Source organism: Vicugna pacos, chromosome 2 (assembly GCF_048564905.1).
Source record: "Vicugna pacos chromosome 2, VicPac4, whole genome shotgun sequence".
NCBI classification, from domain to species: domain Eukaryota; kingdom Metazoa; phylum Chordata; class Mammalia; order Artiodactyla; family Camelidae; genus Vicugna; species Vicugna pacos.
In genome coordinates this window covers 49,383,832-49,411,728 of record NC_132988.1, presented here as the reverse complement: position 1 = coordinate 49,411,728, position 27,897 = coordinate 49,383,832, and the positions used below count along the sequence as shown (strand labels likewise).

At 40.1% G+C, this 27,897-nt stretch overlaps 1 protein-coding gene across 3 annotated transcripts in view; it reads left to right on the top strand.

Annotated features, from left to right (window-relative positions):
* The window catches only part of NFKB1 (nuclear factor kappa B subunit 1), a 108,425-nt gene that overhangs the window by 59,835 nt on the left and 20,693 nt on the right, over positions 1 to 27,897 (top strand). For all 3 annotated transcript variants that reach the window (XM_072939758.1, XM_072939745.1, XM_072939755.1), the window contains 7 exons: positions 2,952 to 3,100; positions 14,107 to 14,270; positions 16,093 to 16,251; positions 17,603 to 17,707; positions 18,528 to 18,619; positions 20,495 to 20,633; positions 26,601 to 26,744. In XM_072939758.1, the coding sequence (XP_072795859.1) occupies positions 2,952 to 3,100; positions 14,107 to 14,270; positions 16,093 to 16,251; positions 17,603 to 17,707; positions 18,528 to 18,619; positions 20,495 to 20,633; positions 26,601 to 26,744 (952 nt within the window). The remainder of the gene's footprint in view (positions 1 to 2,951; positions 3,101 to 14,106; positions 14,271 to 16,092; positions 16,252 to 17,602; positions 17,708 to 18,527; positions 18,620 to 20,494; positions 20,634 to 26,600; positions 26,745 to 27,897) is intronic.

Genomic DNA, 27,897 nt, shown 5'->3' with positions numbered 1-27,897 from the left:
ACTGCCTTCAAAGCTGGCTAGTCTGCCCATCAAGTATACGCTCTTACAGTGTCCCTAGGTAGCTGATTGCTCAAGTTATCTCCTTGGCTCTAAGTGAAAGCTTAACTTGTTTTTACACCATTAGTGTTTATTAAAAGCCTGCTATGTTCAGAACTCCTTCTGGCAGATACACTTGCTTTCTATAAACTTAATTTTCAAGAGAACCACTCCACAAAGAAGTAAAAGGGAGGCTGGGTAAAGATAATCAGATTCTCCATAGAACAAATGAATTTCTGAGTCAGTTGCAAATAGCTGTTGGTCATTGTGCATTTTATGAAGTGTTCCCTCCCCTCAGGTAGAATTCCATTGTCTTCATTTGCTATATAACCTGAAAATAGTATTTTTTGTGCGTGTCCCCACACTTCAGTCGTCTTCTTTCAGTCAGTATCTTGGAAAGTCCGCAAAACCCAGGGGCCTCCCTGTCGTTGCCCTGTGGTCTGTGTAAAAACCAGATGATGCCATGCTGACTTGAATTCTTTCAAATGGATCAAACAGCACATTAGTCATTGGCAAATTTTTCAGGCCCTTTACCTCAGAGACTACCCAGTTCCTCATTCTTGCCGCCCTTCGATCATGAAGTAATAGCAAGAAAAAGATGTGAATACTTTTTGAGGACACCTCCCACCTCTTTTCTTCAGTCCCTGTGACTGATACCTTCATAGTGGTGACGTTAAAGGGTCCAGATATCAAAAGTGATTTGGCTTTGATCTCTGGGTTCCTTCTGGTGTCCTGGTTAAGTGGAGAGCCTATCTGACTTCACCCAAGTGAAGCATTTCGTCATGCCTTACACTGTTGCTTTCCTGTGCTCAGTGCACTTAAAAGTGAAATTACACGGTCTATTTCGTGCTCTTTCACTGTTCATTTGCTGCCAAAGAAGTCCCTGTGGAATATGTCATCATGACAAAGGCCGATTTCAGGTGTTGACACCTAGACACAGAACGGGCATCAGCAAGCCCGGGAGTATGTAGGGACAGCAGCCAACTTTGAAACAAACTGAGAACTTTTCATTCCCTGTCCTGCCCTGAAGGGCAAAGGCTTTCTGCCTGTTATAAAAAGGAAAGCACTAAATTCATAATGGGTTTTATGCCCAGAAAGCTTTTTTAAGTGCTTACCTGTTTAGGAAATCATTTATTTGTCCTTTGAGATGGTCAAAACCTAATTTAATCCTAAACATTCTTTGTGACAAACTTGCTCTGCAAGGACTAGGAGTCATTCCTGCAGGTGGCCCTGCTCCTTGTGAAGGGGTGTTAGAGGGCTGGGAAGCACACTTTTACAGCAGTTCTGAGACAAGGTTTAGGCAGAGAGGCCCTAAGACTTCCAGTGGAGCTACACTGTTGACAGGCGGAAAGCTGTCCTTTGCTCAAGGGGAAACTTCTCTTCCCCAGAACACTCTGGGAAATAATCCCAGCCCTGATCATCTTCTCCTCAGTTCTTGCAATGGGAGATTGAATTGGGAAGAAAATCTAAACTGAAGAAATCCTAATAAAACCATGCCTCAATGGATTCTAAATCCATTAGTTGATATTTATAGTAGAAGTAGTTTGGTTGGAAGGGATTCTGTCTGTTTCTAAGAAATTTTACTGGCAAGTATAGGTTCTTCCCTTAGTTTATATCAGAAAGACATCCGTCAAGGATCCATTGCTGCATAAGATTCCTATCTACTTTCTTTTTCTTCTGAGTTAAGGGCTGCTTGTGCAAATTAAAATATTTCTAATGATTATATAGTTGGGAGATCTTGGATTTAGGTCATGTGCTTCCTCAAAAAAGAGATAGTGTGAGCTAAGGAGACAGGGTGACCAGTTTGCCTCATGGTTAGCCCTGGAAGTCCAGGAAACCCCCTCAGTCCCAGGCAAACTAGGATGGCTGGTCACCCTGTGAGGAGATACAGTGTATTTCCAACCGTTTGGCTGAATTTATCCCAGGATTCTGACTTAGAAGACTCAGGAAGGTAAAAATAAGGTCTTTTCTGTTAGTATGATTTTAGTCTTGAGACTTTCTCAAGGAAGGAAGCTGTGGTCTGCTATAGGAGGCTGGAGGGCCAGCTAGAGGAGAAAGGGTGTCCAAGCTCTCTTTACTTAAAATGTCACTATCTCCATGCAGTTTCCTTTTTATTGCTGTTGTCATCATTTTAAAGGTATAGCAATATAAATAAAATATCAGTTACTTTAAGTGGAAAAACTTGATTTTATAAAAACAGGGGCTAAACGGTTGCCAGATCTAAGGACTTGCACTTAAGGAGTACATTTATTTGAACTGAAGGAATTTACAGTGACCTGAGCATGTAACTCAATTACCAGAGCTCGTAACAGAGAGGGCCACCAGTGGCTGAAGTCTCCTAACAGATCACTGCAGGCTGAGTCCGAGGGCTTGAGTGTCCAGGGCCAACCTTCCTTGCCAAGGCCCTGGGCAAGATGCTCTCTCCTGCCCATTCTCATGTCAGAGAATTAGGATGCCCTGTTGCTGCTCACCTCTTTCCTTCCCTTGATTTCCAACAATCAGTCAATCCCAGTTCCATTCTCACTGATCTTTCACCCAATTTTTATGACCAAAAATGCAGTCAGGGTGCAGATGAAAATGTGTCCTTGGTTAGGAGGAAGGGGATGCTTCATGGCTACAGGGCACCCTCCCAGATGTGCTCTTCCTTCCACCTTTAACAGTACATGCTGTATGTTAAATGGTCTGCTTCCTGGAGGATATCATTCACATCCAAAATAGCCACCATCAACGTTTTAGTTTATTTGCATCCCATCATTTGTTCATCATATATTTTTCAAAATAGAGCTGTGGTCTTACATGTACAGGTAGACCTAATTTTCTGTCATACTTTTTATAGTTACTGGCTTGTCTTAAGCATTTTTTCATGTTGCAATATAGTTAGATGTGCTAACTTTTGAAATGTGCTTCTTATGTAGATCTGCAACTATGTGGGACCTGCAAAGGTTATTGTTCAGTTGGTCACAAATGGAAAAAACATTCACCTGCATGCACACAGCCTGGTGGGAAAACACTGTGAGGATGGCATCTGCACTGTAACTGCTGGACCCAAGGACATGGTGGTCGGGTAAGTCAGGGTGTATGACATTGTGGGAGGAGCAGATAGAACATGGCACCCAGGGACTTTGACTGAACAGGTTCTTTTCCTTAGGATTCTTTTCTTTCCAAGGCCCTCACAGAGCCTCAGAAGGTGAAAATTTGAGCTCTCACTTGGATTCTGAGGAGTAAGGGTGCCCACCTATTTGGGTTTCGCTGATACAAAGTTTCCCGCTTTGTACCTGAGGTCCTGGCCTAATTATTTATAGCACTCTCTTTTACTCTCAAAAGTAGCCCAGTTTGGATGATAAAACATATGGTCACTTAACCTGTGAGGCGTTTGTGTCACTTTTAGCAACATTTTCCTTGTGGAAGTAAAGATAAGGACAAATTAGAAGAAAACTGTAACAGAAATCAAAACTTTATGGATGCTTTCATACTCTTTATGATTTCTTTAATGAACTGTTGACTCTGGATTTATAGTGTGTACTTTTGAGCATGAGATGGATAGATAAATATTGTTTCAGTTCTGTGCTACTTAGAAAGTGTACACAGAAATGATATGACCAATAGGGGTTAACATCCAAAATATATAAACAGCTGATATAACTCAACATCAAAAAAACAAACCAGCCCAATTGAAAAATGGTCAGAAAATCTGAATAGACATTTCTCCAGAGAGGACATGCAGAGAGCCAACAGGCACATGAAAAGACACTCAGCATCACTAATCATCAGGGATATGCAGATCAGGGAAATGAAAATCAAAACCACAATGAGATATCACCTAATACTGGTCAGAATAGCTATCATCAAAAAGAACGCAAATAACAAATGTTGGCAAGGATGTGGAGAAAATGGAACCTTTGTACACTGCTGGTGGGAATGTAAATTGGTGTAGCCACTGTGGAAAACAGTATGGAGGTTTCTCAAAAAACTAAAAGTATGACGCAGGAATTCCATTCGTGGGTATATATCTGAAAAAAATTTAAACACTAATTTAAAAAGATATGTGCACCCCAATGTTCATAGCAGCATATTTACAACAGCCAAGATATGGAAGCAACCTAAGTGTCCATAAAGAGCTGAATGGATAAAGAAGATGTGGTATAGAAATACAATGAAATACTACTTGGTCATAAAAAAGAATGAAAACTTACCATTTGCAGCAACATACATGGACCTGGAGGGTATTATGCTGAGTAAATTAAGTCAGAGAAAGACAAATACTATTTGATACCACTTTATATGTGGAATCTAAAAAATGAAGTGAACTAATGAATATAATAAAAAAGAAACAGACTCACAGATAGAACAAACTAGTGGTTTCCAGTGGAGAGAGAGAAGGGGGGAGGGGTAATTAAGGGGTAGGGGATTAAGAGGTACAAACTATTGTATATAAAATATATATATGTAAAATATATATATATAATATGTATATAAAAAAGGTACAAGGATATATTGTATAACACAGGGAATATAGCCAATATTTTATACCTATAAATGAAGCATAAACTTTAAAAATTGTGACTCACTATATTGTACACCTGTAACTTTTATATTATTGGACATCAACGATGCTTCAATAAAAAAAAAAAAAAGAAGCAAAGAAGGTGTGCACAGATGAGAAGCCAAGGATTGCAAATTTGTTTTGACATTCATTAGACTTGAAATGTAGATACAAAGTGACATACTTATTTACGGGTTGGTGAGACAGATAAAAACAAGCCATTTTTAATGAATGAAATATTATGGAAATAAAGTCAATCCAAAAGAAGTAAGAAGTTTTAATAAATCTTGTTTAATTTTCAAGAATATCTTACAGGGCTTAAATAGTTGATGATAAAATCCCAGTTAATCTGGACTGTTAACTCAAAAAGAAAGGAATTGTTTAAATCAACTATAATTAAGCTGATGGTAACATTTCAGGCTTTGAATCCCGATCAAGTTTCAAGGTGGTTGTTACCAGGGAGGTTGAGCTTTCATGTTCCTAGGTATTTCTTTGTTTGACTGTTAAAATTTTCAAGTGTGAAAAACCTAGAGAGAGAGCTTTCTTTTAAGTCACTAAAATCTGATTCTTTTGATGTCAAAAAAAAAAAAAGACTGTAGATTTGAGGAAGAAGCTTAAATTGATTTGAAAAATTCAACTGTGCTTTAAATGAACTTGTTTCAACATCCTCTGGAAAGACTGGCCTGTTTCCTGTTGTGTGTCACAGCTGGTTCATCTTCTGTTTTGGAATACTCTTGCAGTTCCTGACTGACCTATAAGAGCTTTGAAATGCGGGGTAATTGTAAGAGTTTCAGACTAATTGATCACTTAGTGTCTCTGCAGGCTTACTCCAGTAGGCTACTGTCAGTTTGAGGCGTGTATTCTCTTTAGTCCTGTTTAATCTGTGTGATCATCATATCCTTTAGAGGAAATTGTAGATGAAGTTCCCTACCAATCATATTTGTATTATAGAACTTCCAGTATGTTATCTATAATTTGGTGTTTCTGTGGTTTGCCTTCGTAGTTTTTGAGGATTTTAGAAGGAACTAATGGTTATTTAATTTGGGGCTTACAGCACAGGAGTAAATTTCCTGTCTCTAGGGAAACTGCGGAAATCCGTACTCTCTTATGGTGCTGGAGTGTGGGGTTCAGTCGTTGGAAGAACTCATTCGTTCAGCAAACAGTTTGAGCATCTAAACCCCTAAATGTCATCATCAAGATGTCTGGTTATAGCCCTGTGAGATTTTCTGACACTATGCAGTGTCACTAAGAAGTATAATCAAGAGGATGCCACTTCATCAGTTACAATAGACTCAGTGTCCACTCTTGTTCACAGTGTTCTGTGAAACATTAGTACTCCTTTTGTAATTTGATTTTTGACTGAGAAGCCATTGCCTACAGTATTCCCCAAGACATAGTATTTCCTTCGTGATTCATTTGTCTTTCTTTTTTTTCTTGTTGTTTGTTTCCAATGTCAGAACCTGTTGTATTTTAGTGGAAAGACAATCATGCTAGTAGTCTGGAAATCAGAATTCTATTTCCAATTCTGTCGCTCTCAACAGTAGGTCTAGGGGCAACTTGCTTGACTTCTTGGAGACTTTAATTTCTTCCCTTATAAAATACGAGTGTTTGGCTACAGAATCTATCTCCAGGCCCTTTACATTCAAAATTCTACACTGAACTAGCCAATATTATGAAGTAACATGAGCAGACTTGCAACGTGTGTGTTTACGATACATCATTTATTATTACTTAGTTCTAACTTGTAGGTAAGAATAGCACATAGAGAAATTTAGGAAGATAGCCAGGGTTATTCCTTAGACTTGTCAATACTAGAAATGGAACCAAGATAAGCTGTTTTCAATGACATAGTCAGGATAACAGGATAGATTCACAAGCAGGGCACCAATCCAACACATCAAAAACGGTATATGGAAAAACGATACTGAGAAGATAAATAATCCTTTAATTGTCAAAACCGAAAGAATTCTTTCCTTGGAGTGTTTCTCTTCACTTTTCTGTAAGCATGAGTTCTCAATAAAATTTAATTTCTATTTTCAAAGATACTTTGTTACCTATATTAAAATACCCATGTTTTAGGTAACTAAGTCATGATTGTAAATTTGATTGCTTTAATTTGGGGGACTTGGCCTTGTAATTTTTTTAGTTAGTTTTAATTTTGTCTTATTTCCTATTCACTTACTTAGCTTTTAGTGCCTATCCTCATAAAAATAATCTTAGTTTGGTGTTTTATTTTCTACCCTGAATATCAACAGTTTGTTTCCACAACATTTTAGTTCTCTGAAATTTGCGTTCAATGGAAACTATTACTTGACTTTGCTTTCAGCCACCTTCCTCACCAATAATCACCACACCCTCTGTTTGCTTCCTGGCAGCCCTGATTTAGAGAGATGTAAAGTCTTTCTTTTTTTTTTTTTCAACTAGTATTTCCAGCATATACCAATGGTAAACACTCGAAGTAGATACATAAATGCAAAAGAGAAACAAGGTTCTCCTCAATGAACTAATGCAGACCGCGTTAGACTGCTGTTTCCTTAGATCCAGAAACACTTGACAATTGGCAGTTTCATATGGTTCAGCCTTAATACACAGAAAAGGAGCTTTTTGGAGAAAATGGACAAAGTCTGGACTGAGACTGGAAGTCTCCCACTTCAAAACTAGGGTGTACTGTTTTGTAAGTCAGGGGCTGCTTTTAAATTTTGTGCCAGCTGTGAAGTCAGTGAGTCCAGAGAGGGAGAAAGGCCAGGTGGAGGCGCCCACTTGAGAATCCCAACCTAAGGGATTCACACCTAGCCAGAGGCAGCAGCAGTTCCCGGGTGATTATGATGATGTAAATATCTGGCCCAGATGTTCAAACCTGGCTGCTAATTAATGTCACCTTTGGTCACTTTGTAAAAATACTGATGCCAGGCCCTGCTTTCAGAGAGTCTCGTCTCACTGGCCTGACCTCATTGTGAAGAGCAATGGCTCACAAACTTTAGGGGCCATCAGAATCACCTGGAGGGTTTGTTAGAACATGGATGGTTGGGCCCCACCCTTAGAGTTTTTGATACAGTAGGTTCGGGATAAGGCCCAAGAATTTGCATGTTACTAAGTCCTCAGGTAGCACTGATGTCGCTGGTCTAGACAGTACACTTTGAAAACCACTGATGTCTAATAAGACTGGCATTTTGAATAAGAAACAGGACTGTAGTCCCAGGACCATTATTAGCTGTGATGGCCTTTGTAAAAAATATTTTTGTCTAGTTTATTGAAGCATAACTTAGACACTGTAACATTCACTCTTTAAAGTGTACAGTTTTATGAGTTTTGATTGATAAATACTCATATAATTGCCACAATCAAGGTATAGGCCAGTATCACCTGCAGAAAAATCCCTGTGTGACCCTTACCATCAGTTTCTCCCACTCTAGACCCTGGCGACCTCTGGTCTCTTTTCTGTCCCTATAGTTTTTGCCTTCTCCAGAATAACATACAAATGGAATCACACAAATATGTAGGCTTTTTGAGTCTGGCTTCTTTCACTGAGTATAATGCATTTCAGATTCCTCCAGGTTGTATGTACCAGCAGTGTATTCCTTTTAATTACTAAGTAGTATTGCATTGTGTTGATGTATCACAGTTTGTTTAGTCATCCACCTTTTTTTTTTTTTGGTTCTGTTATTGGGGTTGCTTTTTTTTTCCAACAGTTTTTTATTGAGTTATGGTCATTTTACAATGTTGTGTCAAATTCCAGTGTAGAGCACAATTTTTCAGTTATACATGAACATGCATATATTCATTGTCACAGTTTTTTTTCACTGTGAGCTAACACAAGATCTTGTATATATTTCCCTGTGCTATACAGTATAATCTTGTTTTATCTATTCTGCATATGCCTGTCAGTATCTACAAATTTTGAAATCCCAGTCTGTCCCTTCCCACCCCCCGCCCCCTTAGCAACCACAAGTTTGTATTCCATGTCTATGAGTCTGTTTCTGTTCTGTATTTATGTTCTTTTTTTTTTTTTTTTAGATCCCACATATGAGCAGTCTCATATGGTATTTTTCTTTCTCTTTCTGGCTTACTTCACTTAGAATGACATTCTCCAGGGACATCCATGTTGCTGCAAATCGTGTTATGTTGTCATTTTTATGGCTGAATAGTATTCTATTGTATAAATGTACCACAACTTCTTTATCCAGTCATCTGTTGGTGGACATTTAGGCTGTTTCCATGTCTTGGCTATTGTCATCCACCTTGAAGAACATTTGGTTTGTTGCCAGTTTTTGAGGACAAAGCCACTTTTTGTGTGAACACACTTTTTCATTTTTCTTGGCTTGGTAAATATTGAGGAGTGGAATTGTAGGGACATGTGATAAGAGTAGACTCATCTTGATAAGAATCTGCCAAATTGTTTTCCAAAGTGGCTGTACCATCATGTGTTAACATTTACGATCCTCAGTTTTTTTCTGTTTCATGTGCTAATAATAATAATGTCTGCTCTTGTTCTTCTTTTGCATTTATTATAGAAATTTTCAAACATATGCAAAAGTAGAAAGAATAGGGAAATGACCCCTCATTGAAACCATCACCCACCTTCAGCAATTAATTACTACGTGGCTAATTTAGATTTATATGTACCCCTACCTAGGTAACTTTCAGTTTTTGATTTCTGATTCAGTTCCATTGTGGTAAGATTTGATTCCTTTTAAATGTATTGAGACTAGTTTCATGGATAGAATACAGTCTGTCTTGGTGAATGTTTCTTGTGCACTTAAGAATGTTTAGCCTGATCAAGTTGAATGCATGCTCTATAAATGTTAATTGGGTTAAGTTGTTTGATGGTGGTGTTCAAGTCTTCTGTCTCCTTACTGATTTTCTCCCTACTTGTTCTATCAATTACTGAGAGAAAGGTATTGAAATCTCTGGCTGTATTTACAAATATATCTATTTCTCCTTCCAGTTCTATAAGATGTTGCTTCCTGTACTCTGAAGCTCTTTTATTAGATGGATAAACACTTAGGATTCTTAGGTCCTCTTAATGAATTGATCCCTTTTTCATTATGAAACTACTGTCTTTTATTCCTGATAATAGTCTTTGCTCTAAAATCTACCTTGACTGAAACTAATATAGCTACTTTAGCTTTCTTTTGAATCATGTTAGCTTGGGACATTTTTTCCATCCTCTTAGCTTTAATCTATTTGTGTCTTCATGTTCTAAGTAAATGTGCACTGCATATTGTTGGATCTTACTCTTTTATTCAACCTGATGCTCTGTCTTTTGAAGGGGTGTTTAGGTAACTTTTATTTAATGTGATTACTGATATGGCTGTGTTTAAATCTACCATCTTGCTGTTTGTTTTCTGTGGGTCACATCCTTTCTTTGTTCCCCTTTTCCTTTTTTTTTATGCCCTCTTCTAGATTAATTGGTTATTTGTTATTTCATTTATCTCCTTTTTGATTTTAATTCTGTATATTTTAGCAGTTGTTTAAGCTTTATGCTATACATCTTTGACTTACTGCAGTCTACCTTTAAGTAGCAATGTACCTCGTTATGTGTGTAACGCGTGAAGAGTGTACCTTCATTTCCCCTGTCTCCGCCTTTGTGCTGGTGTGTCATATATTTTACACCTGTGTATGTTATAAATCCCGCTGTGTATTGTTTTTTATTTTTTGCCTTAAATTGTCAATTATCTTTTTTTAATTTTTTATTTTTTATTGAGGTATAGTCAGTTTACAATGTTGTGTCAGTTTCTGGTGTATAGCGTAATTCTTCAGTCATACATGAATGTACATATATTCATCTTCTTATTCTTTTTCACCATGAGCTACTACAAGGTATTGACTGTATTTCCCTGTGCTGTACAGTATAAACTTGTTTATATTTCACACATAACCATTCAGTGCCTGCAAGTCTCAAACTCCCAGTTTATCCCTTCCCACTCCCCTTGTCAGTTATCTGTTAAACTTTTAAATCAGGAAAAAAGTACTTTAACTTACCCATGTATTTACTTCCTTTCACTTTCCTTGTCCTACTGGTATGTTGCTGATTCTTTCAGTTGTTGTGCATCTTAAAGTCTTTGTCTTTGCTTTTCTTACAGGTTGATAGGGTTTCCTTTTCTTTCCTGTCGCTATCTCCTGGCTTGCCTTTTTCCAGCAAGCAGTCTCCTGTCATTCTTAGCTTTATTCCTCTGTACACAGTATGTCAGGTTGGTTTTTTTTTTTTTTCAGCTTTTCAGATTTTCTCGTCATTGCTAGTTTTCAGCAATTTGCTTGTGATGAGCTGTAGTGTCATATTCTTCATGTTTCTTGTGCTTTGTGGTTCATGGAAATTTTTGGATATCTGGGTTTATAGTTTTTATTAAATTTTTAAACTTTTCAGCCATTGTTTTTTGAAATATTCTTTCTGTTGATTCCGGTTTCTTCTCTTCTTCTGGAACATCAGTCGCATGTGTATTTGGCCATGTGAAATTGTCTTTAATTTCATTAATGGCCTGGTCTTTAAAATTTTTTTCTCACCTTTTTCTGTTTCATTTCAGATAGTTCTATTACTGTGTCCTCAGGTTCACTCATCTTTTTGTCTGTAGTGTCTGACATGTTCTTAATGCCATCGAGTGTATTTTTCTTCTCAGATTTCATAGTTTTCACCTCTGCAGGTTTATTTGGGGTCTCTTTTATACCTTTCGTGCCTCTCCGTAAGCTGCTGATGCTTTCTGCCTTCCCGACCATGTGCAGTACATCTCTCATAGCTCTTCAGTGCACTTATCTGCAAACTCTGCCTTCTGTCTCCTTTCTGGATCTGTTTCTATTGAATGATTTTATCCTCATTATGAGTTGTATTTTCCAACTCTTTTGCATGCGTGATAATTTTCGATTGGATGGCAGACATTTTGAATTTTAGGTTGTTGTTCAATTTTTTTTTGTATACTTTTAAATATTTTTGAGCATTGGGATGAATTTAAATTAGGGGATAGTTTGATCCTTTCTAGACTTACTTTTAATCTTTTTTACGGAGACCAGTGCAGCCTTTTGTCTAGGGTTAACTTGGCACTATTACTAAGGCAATACTTTGCTGACTATTCACCTTAATGTTTCACGTATCACAAGATTTCTTGAACTGCTCTAGCCCTGTATGTGCGCCAGGACCTGTTTTGCCTGTGCTTCTGGTGGCTCTCTTCCAGCCTTGGGTCATTTCTTCACGCACTTGCTCTGACTGTCTCTCCGTATGTGGTTCTTTCCTCTCTGGTGCTCTGCCTGCGAGTTCTAGCTTTGTTGGCCTCCTGTGGCCCGTCAGCTCCGGGAGAGCAGCAGGCCTTGTTGGGGCTCCCCCTTTCAGTGCTGCAGCCTGGAAGCTGTCTCTGGATATTAAGGCAGCGTTATTGTAGGATTCACCTTGTTTCCCTTTTCTTAACATTCAGTATCCTATGTTGCCTATTGTCCAGTGTCTGAAAACTATTTTTTGTACGTTTTTTGCTGTTTAAAATAGAAGGTTCAGGCTGCATCATTACCTGGAGCAGAAGGCTGACTTCTGTGTTACTTCATTTATTACCAGAGTAAATCCATTATTCACATAACAAAAGATAAGGATGATGCCTTTTTCCAGGGATTAAATTAGATAATATACACGAAAAGCACTTCATAGATGGTAGAGTGCCAGGAGCTGCACACACGTCTACCCTTGCTGCTGCCTAGGAGACAGCCTCATTTCCAGCAGTTGTGGATGTTCTGTATAGGAGTAAGGCCTAAAAGGCAAAAAGATGGAAGCGTTGTTTGTGAAAATCTACCTGTGCCTCCATGCACACCTGTATGTCATGTTGCTTATTTTTCTGTGCTGGATTCATTCATGCATTCATTTATGCAGCAGATATTTCCTAGACACCCAGTTGTCAAGCTCTGTTCTAGACACTGGAGATCTCTGCCCTCAAGGAACTTACATTCTATTGGTGTGTACTTTCTGATCTGTGTGTCTTAGCTGTCCCACTCTTTTTCATCACTGTCTCTGCACACGTCTCATTCCATCTCTGATCCTCTATGTGAGTGCTCATCTCATTCCGCCTTCACCTCCTGTATTTTCTTTCCCTAGTTTATCTGGCCTTCCAATGTTATCTTATTCTTTATTTCATTCATCCAATTGTCATAATATTTTCTCTACTAATATTTTTTTTTCTTTCTGTGTAAAAGCCAGAGGAAAAGAACTGTCTTTACAAAGCTTACAAGGTTAAAAGATCTGTGCCTCCACTTACCTCTTTGAATTCCTCACTTACTGCTGACCCCTTATTCATCTCATTCCAGCCTTGTTGGCCTCCTTGCCATTGTTTTCTGGACACCAGGCATGGTCCTACCTCAGGGTCTTTACACTTGCTGTTCCTTCTGCTTCGAGTGTTGTTCTTCCATATATCATGTCTCACCCCTCACTTCCTTCAAGTCTTTGTTCAGTTGACACCTTTGCAAAAAGGCCCTTTCTGGCCTCGCCCTATTTTTAAGTTTCATGCCTTCTGCTGCTGCCTTGGCTGTTCCCATTCCTACTTTATTTTTCTTGTTAACATTTATTACCTTTTTAATTTTATTATAAAATTTACTTGTTTGTTTCCTCTCTGTTGTTGCATTAGCATATAAACTGTATGAAGGTAGGGATTCCTCTACTGTTGACAGAAGCACCAGGACACTGCCTGGTACTAAGGAGCAAAATAAGTATTTATTGAATGAATGAGTCTCCTGGGTAAAATCCTTTTTTGTTTGTTTGTTGTATTACATTTATTGAGTAAACTTCTTTGTTTCATTGTACTTTATTTTTAAAAAAATGAATGGCTGGAGCATTTTATATATTTTCTTAAAAATTCTTTAATTGCTTTAATTAGCATATTAACATATTTTATTCTATAGTTATGTAGCCTTCACAATGTAAAAGGTTCTTCATCCCTGATTAAAGGTATACCTCAAGACTGAGTACGTGTAGAGTTAGACATTCTAGTGGTAATAAATAATTATAACTTTATAGACAGCCCAGGAGAAGATGGATTCCAGATAGACTTTAAATCCCACCTGGAAACCCACTAATGAGCCAGAAGAAAAAAAAGTCTACCAACTATGGTATTTTTTGTATTCTTTTTAAAAAGTTAGTGTATCTGGACTTAAGAATTCTTTTTATACAACTCTCCTAGAAAATACTTTAAAATGAATCTAGGTAAACTTTCTTATTAAGTTATATGTACATATATAACCCTATCCCCTTAATCATAATTTGAAAGTCTAATAAGTTTTGAAAACCGAAAGATTTTTCTGTGTGTACCACACACTCATTTGGTGGCAAAACCCCACCTGACTTGATGTTCAGCTAGTTACAGTCTCCATCATTCCATTTAGTGAATCTCCTTTATATGCTTCATTGCAGAAATAGTAATGTGTTTGAATTTAGTGTGGGCCCCAGCGATTGGGGGCTTGTGCATTTTCTTTAAATCCACTTTGCTCAGGTGAAACCAGGTCTCCAGTCACTGCCTGACCTTTGGCTGTTTTTGTTGTTGCTGCTGTTACTGGTTTTTCTCCAGCTTTGCGAACCTGGGTATACTTCATGTGACAAAGAAAAAAGTATTTGAAACACTGGAAGCACGAATGATGGAGGCATGCATAAGGGGCTATAATCCCGGACTCTTGGTGCATCCTGATCTTGCCTATTTGCAAGCAGAAGGTGGAGGAGACCGGCAGCTCACAGGTGAGCGTCCCTCTCCCAGCCCCGCTCCCTGGAGAGCTCTGGCTCTCCCTTCTCATGTGTGGACTGTGTTCTCATCTGCAGGTTTCTCCTTCTCCCAGTCTGTACCCCAAGCCACTCCCACCCTTTCCCTGCCTGGAAACCACTGGTGGCATCCTTCTGTTTCTAGAATAAAATTGAGACACCTCCGTAGCCTAGTATACAAAGACCTCACAGCCTGGCCCCAGCCCCCTTTCCAGCTTTATCTCCATCCCACCTTGTACGCACCTCCCCCATCACTGCCCCTTGAACACTGATGCATATTTATACTTTGTATGTATCTTCTCCTACCTAAAACACCCCATGCTTCCTTTTTCAACCTTTCAAAACCAATTCAGAATTCAAGACCGAATTCAAAGAATACCTCCCCTGTTATACCTACCCCAGCTCACCCTATTGTAAGGAATTTTTCTTACTTTGAGCTCTTTAGGCACATTATAAGCTACCCTCTGTATCATAAAAAATGCTATGACTACATGTTTCCCTGTCTTATGTTTTTTCTTTCAACCCCAATCTTTGTCCCACCACACATGCCATTCCTGCCTTTATATGCTGTTCTTTAGTCTGGCCATCAGCTCATACTCAGGGGATCCAAAACCAACCATCATGTTTCCACTAAACATGGTCCATCCTCTGATAGTCATTCTCAGAACTTCACATCACCCTTGAGTCCTCCTTCCCACCCCTGCTACATCTCCATCGAGTTCGTGGCCCAGCTGTTCTGTGCTCTCTGGGGTTCCATTCCTCACTCCATTTTTCATTGCTCTGTCTTGTCCCTCCCCACTTCTAATCCAGTTTATGCCCGACAACCAGATGGACCTTACTAAAGTCTACATGTCACCTCTATCCAGTGTCTCCCCATTGCCCACAAAATCCAAATTCTGTACACTAGCGTTAGACCTCCCAAGAGCTGGCCCCAGTCTGCATTTCCAGCTCTGTTTCCCACTATGCCCCTTCTTGTCAACCTGAACTTCTCCATAGAAGCGCCGTGATTTCTCACCTCTTCTCCTTGGCACATTCTTTCTGTTCCTACTCGTCCCTCGCTCTGAGATGTCTTGATTCATTCTCTTCATAAGCTCAGGTTCTACCATCCCTTCAAGATTTAGAGCAGTGACTCTTCTGCTCCAGAGCCTCCGGATTCTCCCTTCCTTTGCAGTTTGGTATCACTTCAACTGTAGCTCTTGTATAGTATTTATTGCTTGAAGTTATCACCTCTTATAAGTTAAGTGTGATTATGTCCATCAGCATGAGAGCTCCATCAGGAGGGAAGGAGCCAAGTGCAGCTGAGTCATTCAGTTCCTTCAGAAGCACTTTTCAGGTACCTGCTGTGTGCCAGGTACCATGGTAGGCGCTGTGGGATGCTCACAGAGCCTGGGCCCAAAGAGCTTTTGAAATGCTGCCTTTCCCATTCCTCAGCACAACTGAGGCAGAATCAGCTTACTGCGTTGCATTCCGTCACATCCTGTGTGTTTTTACTCTTATCATAGGGAGGAAAGGGAGAGGTTGGGGAAGATGGGAAAGGAGAGAGGCAGTTTGACTCGTGGAGGGCAGTTTTGACTGTTATCCAGAGAAAATGCAGGCCTTCTTTTGATGCCGTTAATTTTAGATGACATAAATAGACAGCTCTTAAAATTTTATTTAGCAATATGAAGAATTTCAAAATAAAAAACGAGATTTTTGTTTTAAGCTGATGTTCTTTATTTGGGCTTTATAAAAGCATCCTATCTAAAATGTTCATGCTCTGCTCTTCCCCTGGGCACGAATACCCTGTGTTGTCTGATCCCAGATCGGGAAAAGGAGGTCATCCGCCAGGCAGCTCTTCAGCAGACCAAGGAGATGGACCTCAGCGTGGTGCGGCTCATGTTCACAGCTTTCCTTCCAGACAGCACCGGCAGCTTCACGAGGCGCCTGGAACCCGTGGTGTCGGACGCCATCTACGACAGCAGTGAGTCCCTTACTGAGGGAGGGCTGCTTGGTGTCTGTCCTGTGGGTGGAGAACAGACTTCCAGCCCCGCCCTGGCAGTTTCGGATTAGCTTCAATTCCTGGGGCAAGTAACTTGATCACCTGGAGCCTCATGTTTATCATCTATGAAATGAGAATACTGAAATTTGGCTTAAAAAGCTGATGTCAAGATTAAAGGTGAAATATTGTGAGGTGCTCGATAAATCTTCCTCAGATGTGCATTTTAGTCTTTTACATGCAATGCCAAATCTCTTATGATTTATGAACTCCTTGCCATGGGGATGTATTGTTGGTGCTCTTAGACGGAGAAAGTATCTGTTGTTTTCAACGGGGCTCTGAAGAGAAGTTAATAAAAGACAGCTCCTATTCTGAATCCATTTTCATTCTGGCATATTAAAGTTTTATCAAGATAGGAATTTCAAGTTAACTAAATAAGTAATATAGATATTTTGTGGCTTCAAAATTCTGTTTCAGTCTATAGTTTCTGGAGTTTTTAAAAAGAGTTTTACAGTGGTCTTCAGCATCTACTTTGCAAATTTCTTATTTGATATGCATGGGATTTATTAAACAGATATTTCCCAAAAGTATATAGGTTCTTTGAAAGGTTATAGAGTTTGGTGGAAGTAGAAAACTCCATTCCCCAACTACAATAACTAACTGATTTCTCTAATTTAAACAAGTTTGAAGGGAAGTGAAAGCATTATAAAATAATGTAGACTTGTACACCAAAGATCACCTTAAAATGCAGCTGTTGGAGGGAAGAAAAAAAAGGAAGCTTTATACTATTACACACAAAACTTTTGCCCCCTAACCACACAGAATTCTAATTTAGTTTCAGGAAAAGAAGTATAACATCTCCATTTTTCTTTTCTGTAGAATAAAAATTAATAAATAGTTTAAGAAAACTGTGCTCTTCCTAAATTTCTAGGACTCTTGTAAAATGGTGTTATCAGTATCATAGAAAGAAGTTTGGGATTAAAGTCTTGACCTAATTGAAATTCCACAATCTTTTAGCTCAGTCCTTCCTGAAACATCAGGAAAGCTCTTTCTCTTTCTCTGTTACTCTCTCTTACTGTGTTAGCAGGAGGAACAAGTACTGCTTCTTTGTGCCTCGTCTGTTTTGGTGACAGTGAATGAACTACACCCGCGACGTGCTCTGAGCGTTTCAGGAGGCATTTTTGTTTTATTCATGTCCTTGTTAAGGTGATAGGAGTGAAAGCATCTGTTTAAACTTTCTTTTGGTTAGGGTATGCTAACGCCAAGTTCCCTTATGAGAGAGGCATGTGAAGCCGAGGATAAGTCGTGGTGTTTGTTGTTTTTCTTCTTTGGACAGAAGCCCCCAACGCGTCCAACTTGAAAATAGTAAGAATGGACAGGACAGCTGGATGCGTAACTGGAGGGGAAGAGATTTATCTTCTCTGTGACAAGGTTCAGAAAGGTAAATATATGCTCTGATCTCAAGATGTGGGATATAATTCTAAGTGTTTTTTTGAGTCACTTTTTGGCAGTGGGCCCAGTAATATCCTTGTTCTGCCGTAAGACTCCTTTTAAAAATTTACACAGTTCATCTCTTACCAAATTGAAGTTGTCCATCTTGTTTTTTAATCCAAATAAATCATTTTAAAATTTTTAAAGGAAGTAAAGAAAAATAAGAAAATAGTGATCATTGTAACAATCAGTGATACTGCAGTGTTTTTGTACTTTACACTTTGGTATCTGAACTGAGTCAAACTAAATAAATGAGTAATAGTCTGTGCTTCTCACACACACACACAATAAATTCTTTACATAGGGCTGTGAGGTTTAAATCAGTTAACATATACATGTAAAATCACTTAGAACAGTGTCTGCTACATAGTAAACTTTATAGAAGTTAAATATTCCTATTTAAATCTTTATCAAGTTGACCCACCTTTTGGGATTCTGATATTCCTCACTGTCCTTCACGTTTCTCAGGAGTGAATTTGTTTAGAGATAGAGAAATGAGAAAGTGAAAGGATGATTAAGAGAAAACTCAGACTGAATAAGTAAATCTGGTATTTTGTCATTGTAAATGAAACGTGGGGCCCATTACTAGGGTAACTAATAAAAAATTTCACTAAAAATTTTAAGTAATTCAAAAGTCTGTTTTGTGTTAATTGTTTTCAAAAAAGTTTAAGTACATAGTAGGTAGAATCTTGAACCGGCTTTTTTTTCCATCACATTCATAAATGTTATTAGACTATATGAAATTACACACCTGAATGTGACTTTTGCAGATGACATCCAGATTCGATTTTATGAAGAGGAGGAAAATGGTGGAATCTGGGAAGGATTTGGAGATTTTTCCCCCACAGATGTTCATAGACAAGTAAGTGGATGATGGTGGTGATGAAGATGATGATGATTTTACATTTTCTGCAGTGTTGAAATTCAGTACTTACTTTCCATATATAAAAAAAGTATTTATTTAACTTTTATGAAAGAACACTGTGTCTTGCAGGTGTTCCAGAAAAGTTACCTACCGTAGAATTATGGGCAAGGCTCTGTTAGACTGTCAGCTTTGAGACCTTGGCAAGACATCTCATTTGGGTGTCCAGTCACCTAGCCACAGGGCAGTGGCCCCCAAGTCCTTTAGCAGAAATTTAAGTGTTTGTGTTGGTCTGTTCAGGCTTCCATAACAAAATACCATAGGCATGATGGATGAAACAAAATAAATTTGTTGCTCACCGTTTTGGAGACCAGAAGTCTCAGATCAAGGTCTGACAGGGTCGGTTCCTGGTGAGGGCTCTCTTCCTGGCTTGCAGACAGCCACCTTCTTGCTGTGTCCTCACATGGCAGAGAGAGAAAGGTCTCTGGTGTCTCTTCTTTTAAGAGGACTAATCCTATCCAGTCAGGGCTCTACCTTCGTGACCTCATTTAACCTTAATTATTTCCGTAAAAGCCCTATCTCCAAATACAGCGACACTAGGGGTTAGGGCTTCAGCACATGAGTTTGGGGGGAACACAGTTCATCCATAACAGTGCTCTAGCTGAGTAATTATGGGGAGACCTGTTAAAAGAGAATTCTAATGGAAAGTGTTGAAAGGAGGAGTCTTCTAGTTGAGACTAATGTCCTCATGATAAATCAAGATTTCCCCGTGATAGTTGAGTATATGACTAAGAGATGAAAATGCTGAATCCTCATCTTAATGATTACTCTGATTGAGGAGTACAGTTTTCACACACACACACACACACAAAACTGGAAACAATCCAAATGTCCATCAGTAAGTGGCTAGTTAAATAAATTATGGCATACTCATGTGATGGAATATTGTGCAGTTATTAACAAGAATGAGTACTCTATGGACTAATGAGTACTCTATGGACAAATCTCAAAGACACAACATGAAAATGTTTTAGAAGATAGATACAAAACAAAGTGTATATTAAAAAGATTCTATGCTCATGTTTATATATGCATAAACACTGGAAGAATGCAAAACAAATGAATAACTTCTCTGTTTATTTCTGGGGGCAGACACACAGTAGGAGGAACAGGAATGGCAAGGAGAATTTTCAGTGTGTGCCATTGTGTACCTTTTTATATATGCATATTTTATAAGGCTTTAATCCCTGTGAATATATTACCTAGTCAAAAAAAATCCAACTAAAAAATGTAAAGATGCCTAACTATTCTAGCACTAGCAGATCTGAATAAGGAGGCTGTCTCAGAGGTGTTAGAGAATGCCCTGTTTGCGCCTCGAGCCTTGGCCATCCTCGCATCACAGCGCACTGACCCTGTCATGATGTCTCCCTCACGATTTTGAGTTTACTCTCTTCATCAGCTGGCCTGCAGGCTGGTAGTAATATCACCTTCCTCATTTCTCTCTTTCCACGACTAGTGTTTCTGATGTTGCTGTAAATAATCTTGGCAGCTTTGAAGGCTGATTTGGAAGAGGAGGAGGTGTATGCAACGTATTTTATTTCTGTGATTATTTACAGCTGAAAGGCACCTGAAATTTTAGACAAGTGATCTAATGAAGATTCGCAGTCCATTGGCATAGTCTTATGTTTCAGTTTCACACTGGCAATTTAATAAAAATATATGGGTGTACAGTTCTGAGTTTGTAGCCTTCTCTAGGGTACTGTATTTTTTAGAACACTGTGTCTAAACGTTGGGCATAAGAAAGTGTTTAATGATGAGCATAGCTGGAACAGAAACGCAGTCCTCCTCCAACACTGGGATCTTTGTATCTTGCAGTTTGCCATCGTCTTCAAAACTCCAAAGTATAAAGATGTCAACATTACAAAACCAGCCTCCGTGTTCGTCCAACTTCGGAGGAAATCTGATTTGGAAACTAGCGAGCCAAAACCTTTTCTCTACTACCCTGAAATCAAAGGTAACTCGGTTGTTTAACTCTTGTGCTTGTTCCAATGAGAGGACAAGCTGATTAGAAAAGACCAGTAGTCACCTCCTTCCAGTGGCCCCCGAGTAACTGGCCCCTAGGTACATGGTACTTGCATTTAGAAAAGAAAGAAGTAATGCACTAATTGGGGGTCATGGAATGAAGTCCAGCCTTTTAAAGAACTGTTATTTTGACTGATTTTATATGAGACTTAGACATGTGGGAATTTGTCTTTGAACTTGAGAGTCTATCATTTACTGTGTAGCTTGGGGTTCGGGCAGTTGAGATGAGAAGATAAAGCTTGCTGTGTAGGAGAGTCAGCCCCTCGTCACCTGGCCTGAGGCAGCGGAACAGAGGACTCAGCCACCATGCAGTGCAGAGCTATAAAAATGATTAAGGAACCATTCTTTTCCTCACAAAATACACATGAGAAGGGGAGATAACAATCTCCTTAAATAGCTAAAATGTGAATTATGATTTTGATAAGTTCTCAAAGTGAAGCACCCACAAACACATAGGCGGATGCTGAGAAGAGAACCCTTGATTCTAAAGAAGCCACTGAGAAGAAGGCTTTGTCAGAGTCCTTAAAATTGGGAGTATATTTCAGTAATTGAGTGTGAAGCAGAGAAGGAAAGGGTTTCCTAGGCTCAGCAAACTTGAGGAGCTAAAACAGCTAATGTTTATTCAGAGAAAAGTGAACGCTATAAGCAGGGAGATGGAGTCCTACAGGCCAAGGCAGGTAAGGAAGGCCTGGGCCAGGCTCTGAGACGCTGCGATTGGCTCCTGAAGAATTTTGTATTGATTGCGGAAAGAGGGGATGAGCAGGCCAGTTTGGATTTGGAATGATGGCTCTGACTTCCTTACATGACACTGAGGAGACTATCCAGGCAGCAGTGACTGAGAAGAGTAAAGCAAGAATCCAGGTGAGAGTGGTGAGGTTAGGCGAGGTCTTCGCGCAGTGGAGGGAAAGCAGAAGGTGGAGTCGGAGGCAGTGCGGGGCTGCTGTCAGGAGGGTCCAGGTGCTGGTTGAGGTAGGACGTGGAGGAGGAGTCAGGAGTCAGAGATGGTTCTAGGAATCCCAGCCTGGGAAGGTTGTGATGTGGCTGAATTGAAGAATCAAGGGAGCAAAAGTAGATTTGTGTGGGCCAAGACGGAGTTCAGTTTAAAATACGTTGCATTTTAGCGTCCTGTGGCAGATTCCTAACAAGCTGTTCGAAAGGCAGGACTGGAACCGCAGAGAGGGCGGGTGGGAAACTCAGCATCGAGAGTCCTCTCAGACTGAGTGTAACGGGCCCCCAGAACGGCCAACTGTGCAAAGGTCCTTGTTAGCCTGGAGTCCACCGAGCCCTCAGGGGTCCATGGACAGAATCGTACTTCAAAATAATGAGGGTTTTTTGTAATCCTGTTTCGCATTTTACGTACTGAAAACTTTGGTTCTAAGACCAGATCCGTAGACTTCACCAGACTGCGAAGCAGGCCGTGGCACGAACAGACTAGAAGCCCCTGGATTAGAGGGAAGTGAGACTGGGGAGGGAGGTCAGTAGAGGGATGGTCACGGGGCACCGGTCCTGGCTGAGGCTGGAACCCACAAGGTGCCACAGCAGCGACCCGCGGCTGATCCTGTGATGACAACGCGTGGTGGGCCATCTTTGAAGAGGGCCTTCCTTTCCTAGAATTCGCGCTGTGGCAGGAGCGTTGAGAAGACGGTTCCGTGAGTTCTTGTTTCTTTTCTGAGCTGGTGACCTCTCTCCTGATGGGTCAGACTTATAGTGCGTCTCGTTACTGGTGGTTTGAAAACACTGTCAGCAGAAGAGCCTTTTTTTCTCTCCACGTGAAATTCAGTGTAAAATCCCAGTATAGAAACCTGAGAGACTCTGGTTAAAATGGAGGTGGAGAGCCCTGCCCACGCGGCTCCCCCAGAAGCTGCCTCACCTCTCTTCACTTCCCCTCCCAGGAACTGCCCGAGGTCTGCTGAGTGCCACCGTCTGCATAAAATTTGTACACCCTTCTTTAAAAGTAGACACAGGAGAGAAACATGGCAATTTGAGGGGTATGGAGGACTTTCTGAAGGAAAAAACAAATAGATTGCTTCTCCTAAACGATGTCTTCAAAATAATGTCAATTTTTCTAACACAGAGAATCATGTAAAAAACAAAAAGGAAACCCAGATTACCCACACATGTGTGAGCCTAGGAATAGTCAGAGCTGCGCTGAGTTTCTAGCTGCCTGTGTCCCTTCCCCACTGGTATCTGTGCAGCGGTGCGTTCAGACCGTCGCTTCCATCGCCACCCTCGTATAGTGGGAGCTGTCTGGTGCTGGGGTGAGAGAATGGGGTCTCCCGAAAGCTCAGAATCTCACCTTTATCCTTCACTTACCTGCCTGCCTGTCACTGACTGAAAGCTCCGTACAATACAAACAATATAAAAAGAACCACCTGGAAAAATAAGAGTTAGCAGTTGAGCTCCACAGAAAGAATGGTGAACGTGTATTGTGATTGAGTCTTTGTGAGATTACAGCTGTTTTATTGAAGGTAGCAAATTACCTTAGTCCACAAAACCTTCTGGATTATAAGATCCCAAGACGAAATAATCACATGGAGAAATAATCACACCAACCATGACTGGCCAGAAAAATAACAGGCCAGTTAAGTGTAAGTATGTGAAAATGAATCCAAACTGTACAACCCGGGGAACCACTGTGTGCACTTCTCAGAAGTCATTGAGTCCACCTTCCTCTGCCCCAGCCCCTACAGTCACTTCCTGTCTCATCGCCTAGCTTTATATTCTCCAGTTATTTTTTATCAATATGTAAAATTATCTTACCTATTACTTTGTCTCTTGTCTTCCCCCTACGTCCAGTAGAAGAATGTTCCTTAGGTCACACATTTGGTCTTCCATGTTTATTGCTACATCTAGAACAGTCGTTGTCACATAGTAGATGCTCGTTAAATATTAGAGAGCTGAGTTATTGATTGACCAACCAAGTTGCCATCCTCATCCAAAAGGCTAGTAACTTGTTGGGTGCCATCAAGTAGGACACTAAACAAAGAAATATCTCATACTCCTTTTTGTTGTACAGAATCATCCAGCCCTGAACTCTGCATCCTCTGTGGTCACTGACATTGTGTCTCATAAAAACTGCATGGACCCATGGTTGGGTCCCGGAGAGACAGTTAAAATCAACAAGAGAGGGGTGATTGGTGAGGGAAGAAGCTAGTTAAGGAACCGCTGTCACAAAGGCAAAGAAAGACCATAATGACTTCAGTCTGGAAAGACGGAGGTTAGGAAGACCTGGAACCACAATCTTTAAGTTGTGAAAGTTATGGTCAGGGTAAACGCAGGCATCCTTACTTGCAAACTAGAACCCAAAAAACAAGGGTTTTTTTTCCTTTTAAGGCACATGGACATCAAAAGGTGGTAGAGGCTAAAAGTTTTATTGACATTTGTGAACTAAGCTATTATCTTAAATCATGATTGTTAAAGGAAGCAAAGATATTTTCGAGTGTTTCCCAAAGAACGGTGACGTAATACCATGGGATGCCCGCTAGACTTTATGTCTGACCTTCCCTCAGCCCTGACCTCACACAGGCCCCTGATGCATCGTAGTTTATGCTTCCTCTTCTGTGAAAGGAGAGCTTGTAGTGAGTGGCTCTGAGGTCTCTTTTAGAACAGGCTGATGCTTGGTAGTGCCTCCCGTGGTCCACTGTCCAAGGCAGACCACAAGGATAAATGAACCCAGTGTGAAATTCTCCACATTCAAGTCGATATAAATTCAGGCTGCAGGTTCTTCTATGATAAAGCTTGTCATGTGGAATTTTCCGTATCAGTTTCTTGTCATCAAAATCTTAACGGCTGTAGGATAGTTAATGTTTTTTCAATTGACTCTTGAAAATTCCCATTTTTACGGTGAAATATAACCAGTGACTGTCCCCTGTTTTATAAGTCAAAAGGAGTGCATAGCAAATACCAAATGATCTCTTTGCTAGAAAGCATGTCAGTAGATAACACTTATTTCTGAAGGTGAGTATGTTGTCTGCTTTGCTCTTGTGTTTCATATTCTAATGAATCAATATTCCATGTGAGAGCAACGCTTATAGGATGAGTAATAATTATGACTAACAGTTCATTATAGTACCACTGGTGGAGAAACTTTATAAATCTGTCCCAAACCTTTGATAAGGAAATTGTTCAAGTTTTCCCCCTTTGAGATCACCCCTTTCCAGTGGAAGCCTCTTTTCTTCAAAGTTGACCCACGTTGGCTTTTTTCTTCCTAACAAGTCTGGACAGGATCCGTTTTTAAAAGATTATTTTTAAAGTTCACTTTGCTACCCTACTTTCCCCTGCTTCATCTTCCAGCTGCACTTAGATGATCATGAGATAATCAGTAAACAACAGCATTCTTTCTAGGCCTGAGCGGACTGAAACAACCGCAGAATTAGAAACGAGTGAAGATCTTTCTGAACGTAAACACTGACCAGAACTGACACAAAGAATCAGAATTAGGACAATTGTTTAGTACGGAGCTGCTGATTGGAAAAAAGAAAAACTGTATTGACTGTTTCATTTAATTTAAACAAAAGGTGAAAAACTTCCTTCACCCCTTCATTCAAAAGAGAGAAGGGAGAAAAAATATATATGGTGGGAAAAATCAGAGACGAGAAAGAAAGGGAAACAGAAAGAAGAAACAGAAATGCAGCAGGAGACCACAAAGGCACTGGCAGAACTCGGGGCTGGTGAGAAGTAAAAGAAAAACAGAGCAACCACATGAGGAATGAGGGGGAAAAGCCGAAGTAGCATCTAGACCTCACCACTCAGAAATCTCAGGGGGCATCACTGAATTTTAGTCCAGTAGTGCTTTCAGACTTTCAGCCTCACGTATCTCATGAGTCACCAATGGCTGTAGATCCCTCTTTTATTGTTTTATTTGGTGGTGGGGGGGGGGGGTCGGGAGATCCACTTGTTTTTATTATCGTGGTGACCACTAAGGAACACCTTATGTCTGCACTGTCTCTGCCTCTCACTTTGACTCTTTATTTCATCCTATGCACCAGTGACAGATGAATCTTCCGAAAATACCACCCTGCACACAGCATTCCCCAGTTCAAAAACGTTCAGTGGCTCTCCTGCCTGTAAATTAAATCCCTTAAGTTCATACTCCAGGTGCTCCATCAGGTGGTCCCAGTCAGCCTCATTTCTCAAGAACTCCTCATCCTGAACTTGCACTTGAGCTAAACTGATCCACTGCTGTTCTCATAAGCACATTCCTTCCTTGGTTACTTGCCCTCTACATCCCCTTCCCAGAACATCCTCCCTTTGCCCTCTCCTGAGATGAAGTTTTATTCTGGGAAGCCTTTCCTGAACTTCCCAGCCCACAAGCATTCCCTGGAAGTCCTTCCAGGAACTCCTGAAACCCTAGCTGGCACCATGGATTTAACCTATATAGCATCATAGTGCACTCTCTCTCTCTCCGAGGCTTTCCCCTACAGTCTCAAAATTATATTGGAAGGTTCTTGACCACAGAGACATTGCCATGCTTCTCTGTATCCTCAGCACTTCGCTTACTGTAGATGCATAGTAAATGTTCGCTGATTAGTAATAGTCGTTTTGTGTGACCGAGTGAAAATGCTCAGTGATATTCTTCCTATTCAGTGTCTTAGCATCTTCATCTTTGATGGGCAGCCTAGTCACTCAGGGAGTTGAAATGGTACAGGGGCCGTAAGAAGCTGTTGCAGAGAGATTTGGGTGTGTACGGTTCTGTGGTCGCCCTGAGGCTGGTTCTTGGTCTTCAGATCCATTGGAACAGATACAATGCTTCTTGAAATTTGGCATCTCTTCCTCCTTGGGTGCTTTCTATTTCCCTTTAAGATGTTTAAAAATACCAGCAGAATCAATATTCTCTCTGTGGGTAGTAGTGGAACTGAATCAATCTTTTCTCCTCTGGTTTCTCTTCCTTTAAACCCAGATAAAGAGGAAGTGCAGAGGAAACGGCAGAAGCTCATGCCCAATTTCTCGGACAGTTTCGGCGGCGGCAGTGGTGCTGGAGCTGGAGGCGGAGGCATGTTTGGCAGCGGCGGTGGAGGAGGGGGTGCTGGAAGTGCGGGCCCAGGTGCGAATCAAGTCTGTTCTTACTACAGCTTTTTCACATCTGTCAGGGTAGACGTTTCTTTTCCTAGATTTCTCTGTGAGTTGAGTGATTGTGACATTATTGAACATGATACATTAACTAGAATTTCCCGGCAAATATATGATTTTTCATAGAAATGCATGTTCATGTTATTATACATGGATAGATAATACCAAAAACTGTAAGAAGAAAAAAAAAGTTATCCAAAGCCAGTTATCCAAAGAATACTTCTGCTAACATTTTGGTATATTCCCCCTTCCCTGCCCTTTTATTTCTTTTTTTTTGGTACAGCTGTCTTGGTATTCCTTGGCAGCACTGAAAAGATTTCATATTATATTTACGCTATGTTGTAGAAAAGTTGAGAATACATAAAATACTGCCGTCAGAGGTTAACTGCTATTTTTTGTCTGTACATACATTATAATACAGATCCGTTTTCCCAAGCATAGCCATATCACTGTGCGTAGTATTTTAACCCGCGTACTGGTGCGCCCTGTGTATTATCATCACATCTTGATTGTGCAGAGAGTCACATAGGCTGCTTTTTCCTAACGGGTTAACATCACCAGTTCCCCATGGTAATATAAACTTTATACAAGCATCATTTTAATGACTCGTAATATTTCATTAGGTGAACAAACCATAGTATAACTTACTTGAATGTTGTCTCCTTTTTCTTATATAAAATGTTGTAGTAAACTCCCTTATCTGCATTGCCTTTCTTTTTTTACTAATTATTTTTGTAAATTAGATTCTCTGAAGTGAAACTACTGTGTCAGAGTATGGCAACTAATACCCACTTCTTCCCCAAAGAGTTTTACCAGGTTATGCTCCCACCAGAAGTGCATGAAAATGAACAGTGGGGGCGTGTTTATGTTGGGAAGTGAGTATGTATTTCTGTATTTTGTGCAGTTCAGTATTTCTCTCCAGAGGTTATTTTACTGTCATCCGTGTCAGCAAGTCTGAGTCTGGGTGGTGACCCCTCACCGTTAGCCGCTCCCCTCACATGGGAGCAGGAGACCTTCTCCAGCAGGAACTCCTCCACGCTGCCCCAAGCCTGGGCTCTGTCTGAGCTCTACCTTTTACCTCAATTTAAAAAAAGGGAAAAAAAAAAAAGGTTTTTTGGTAGTGGCTT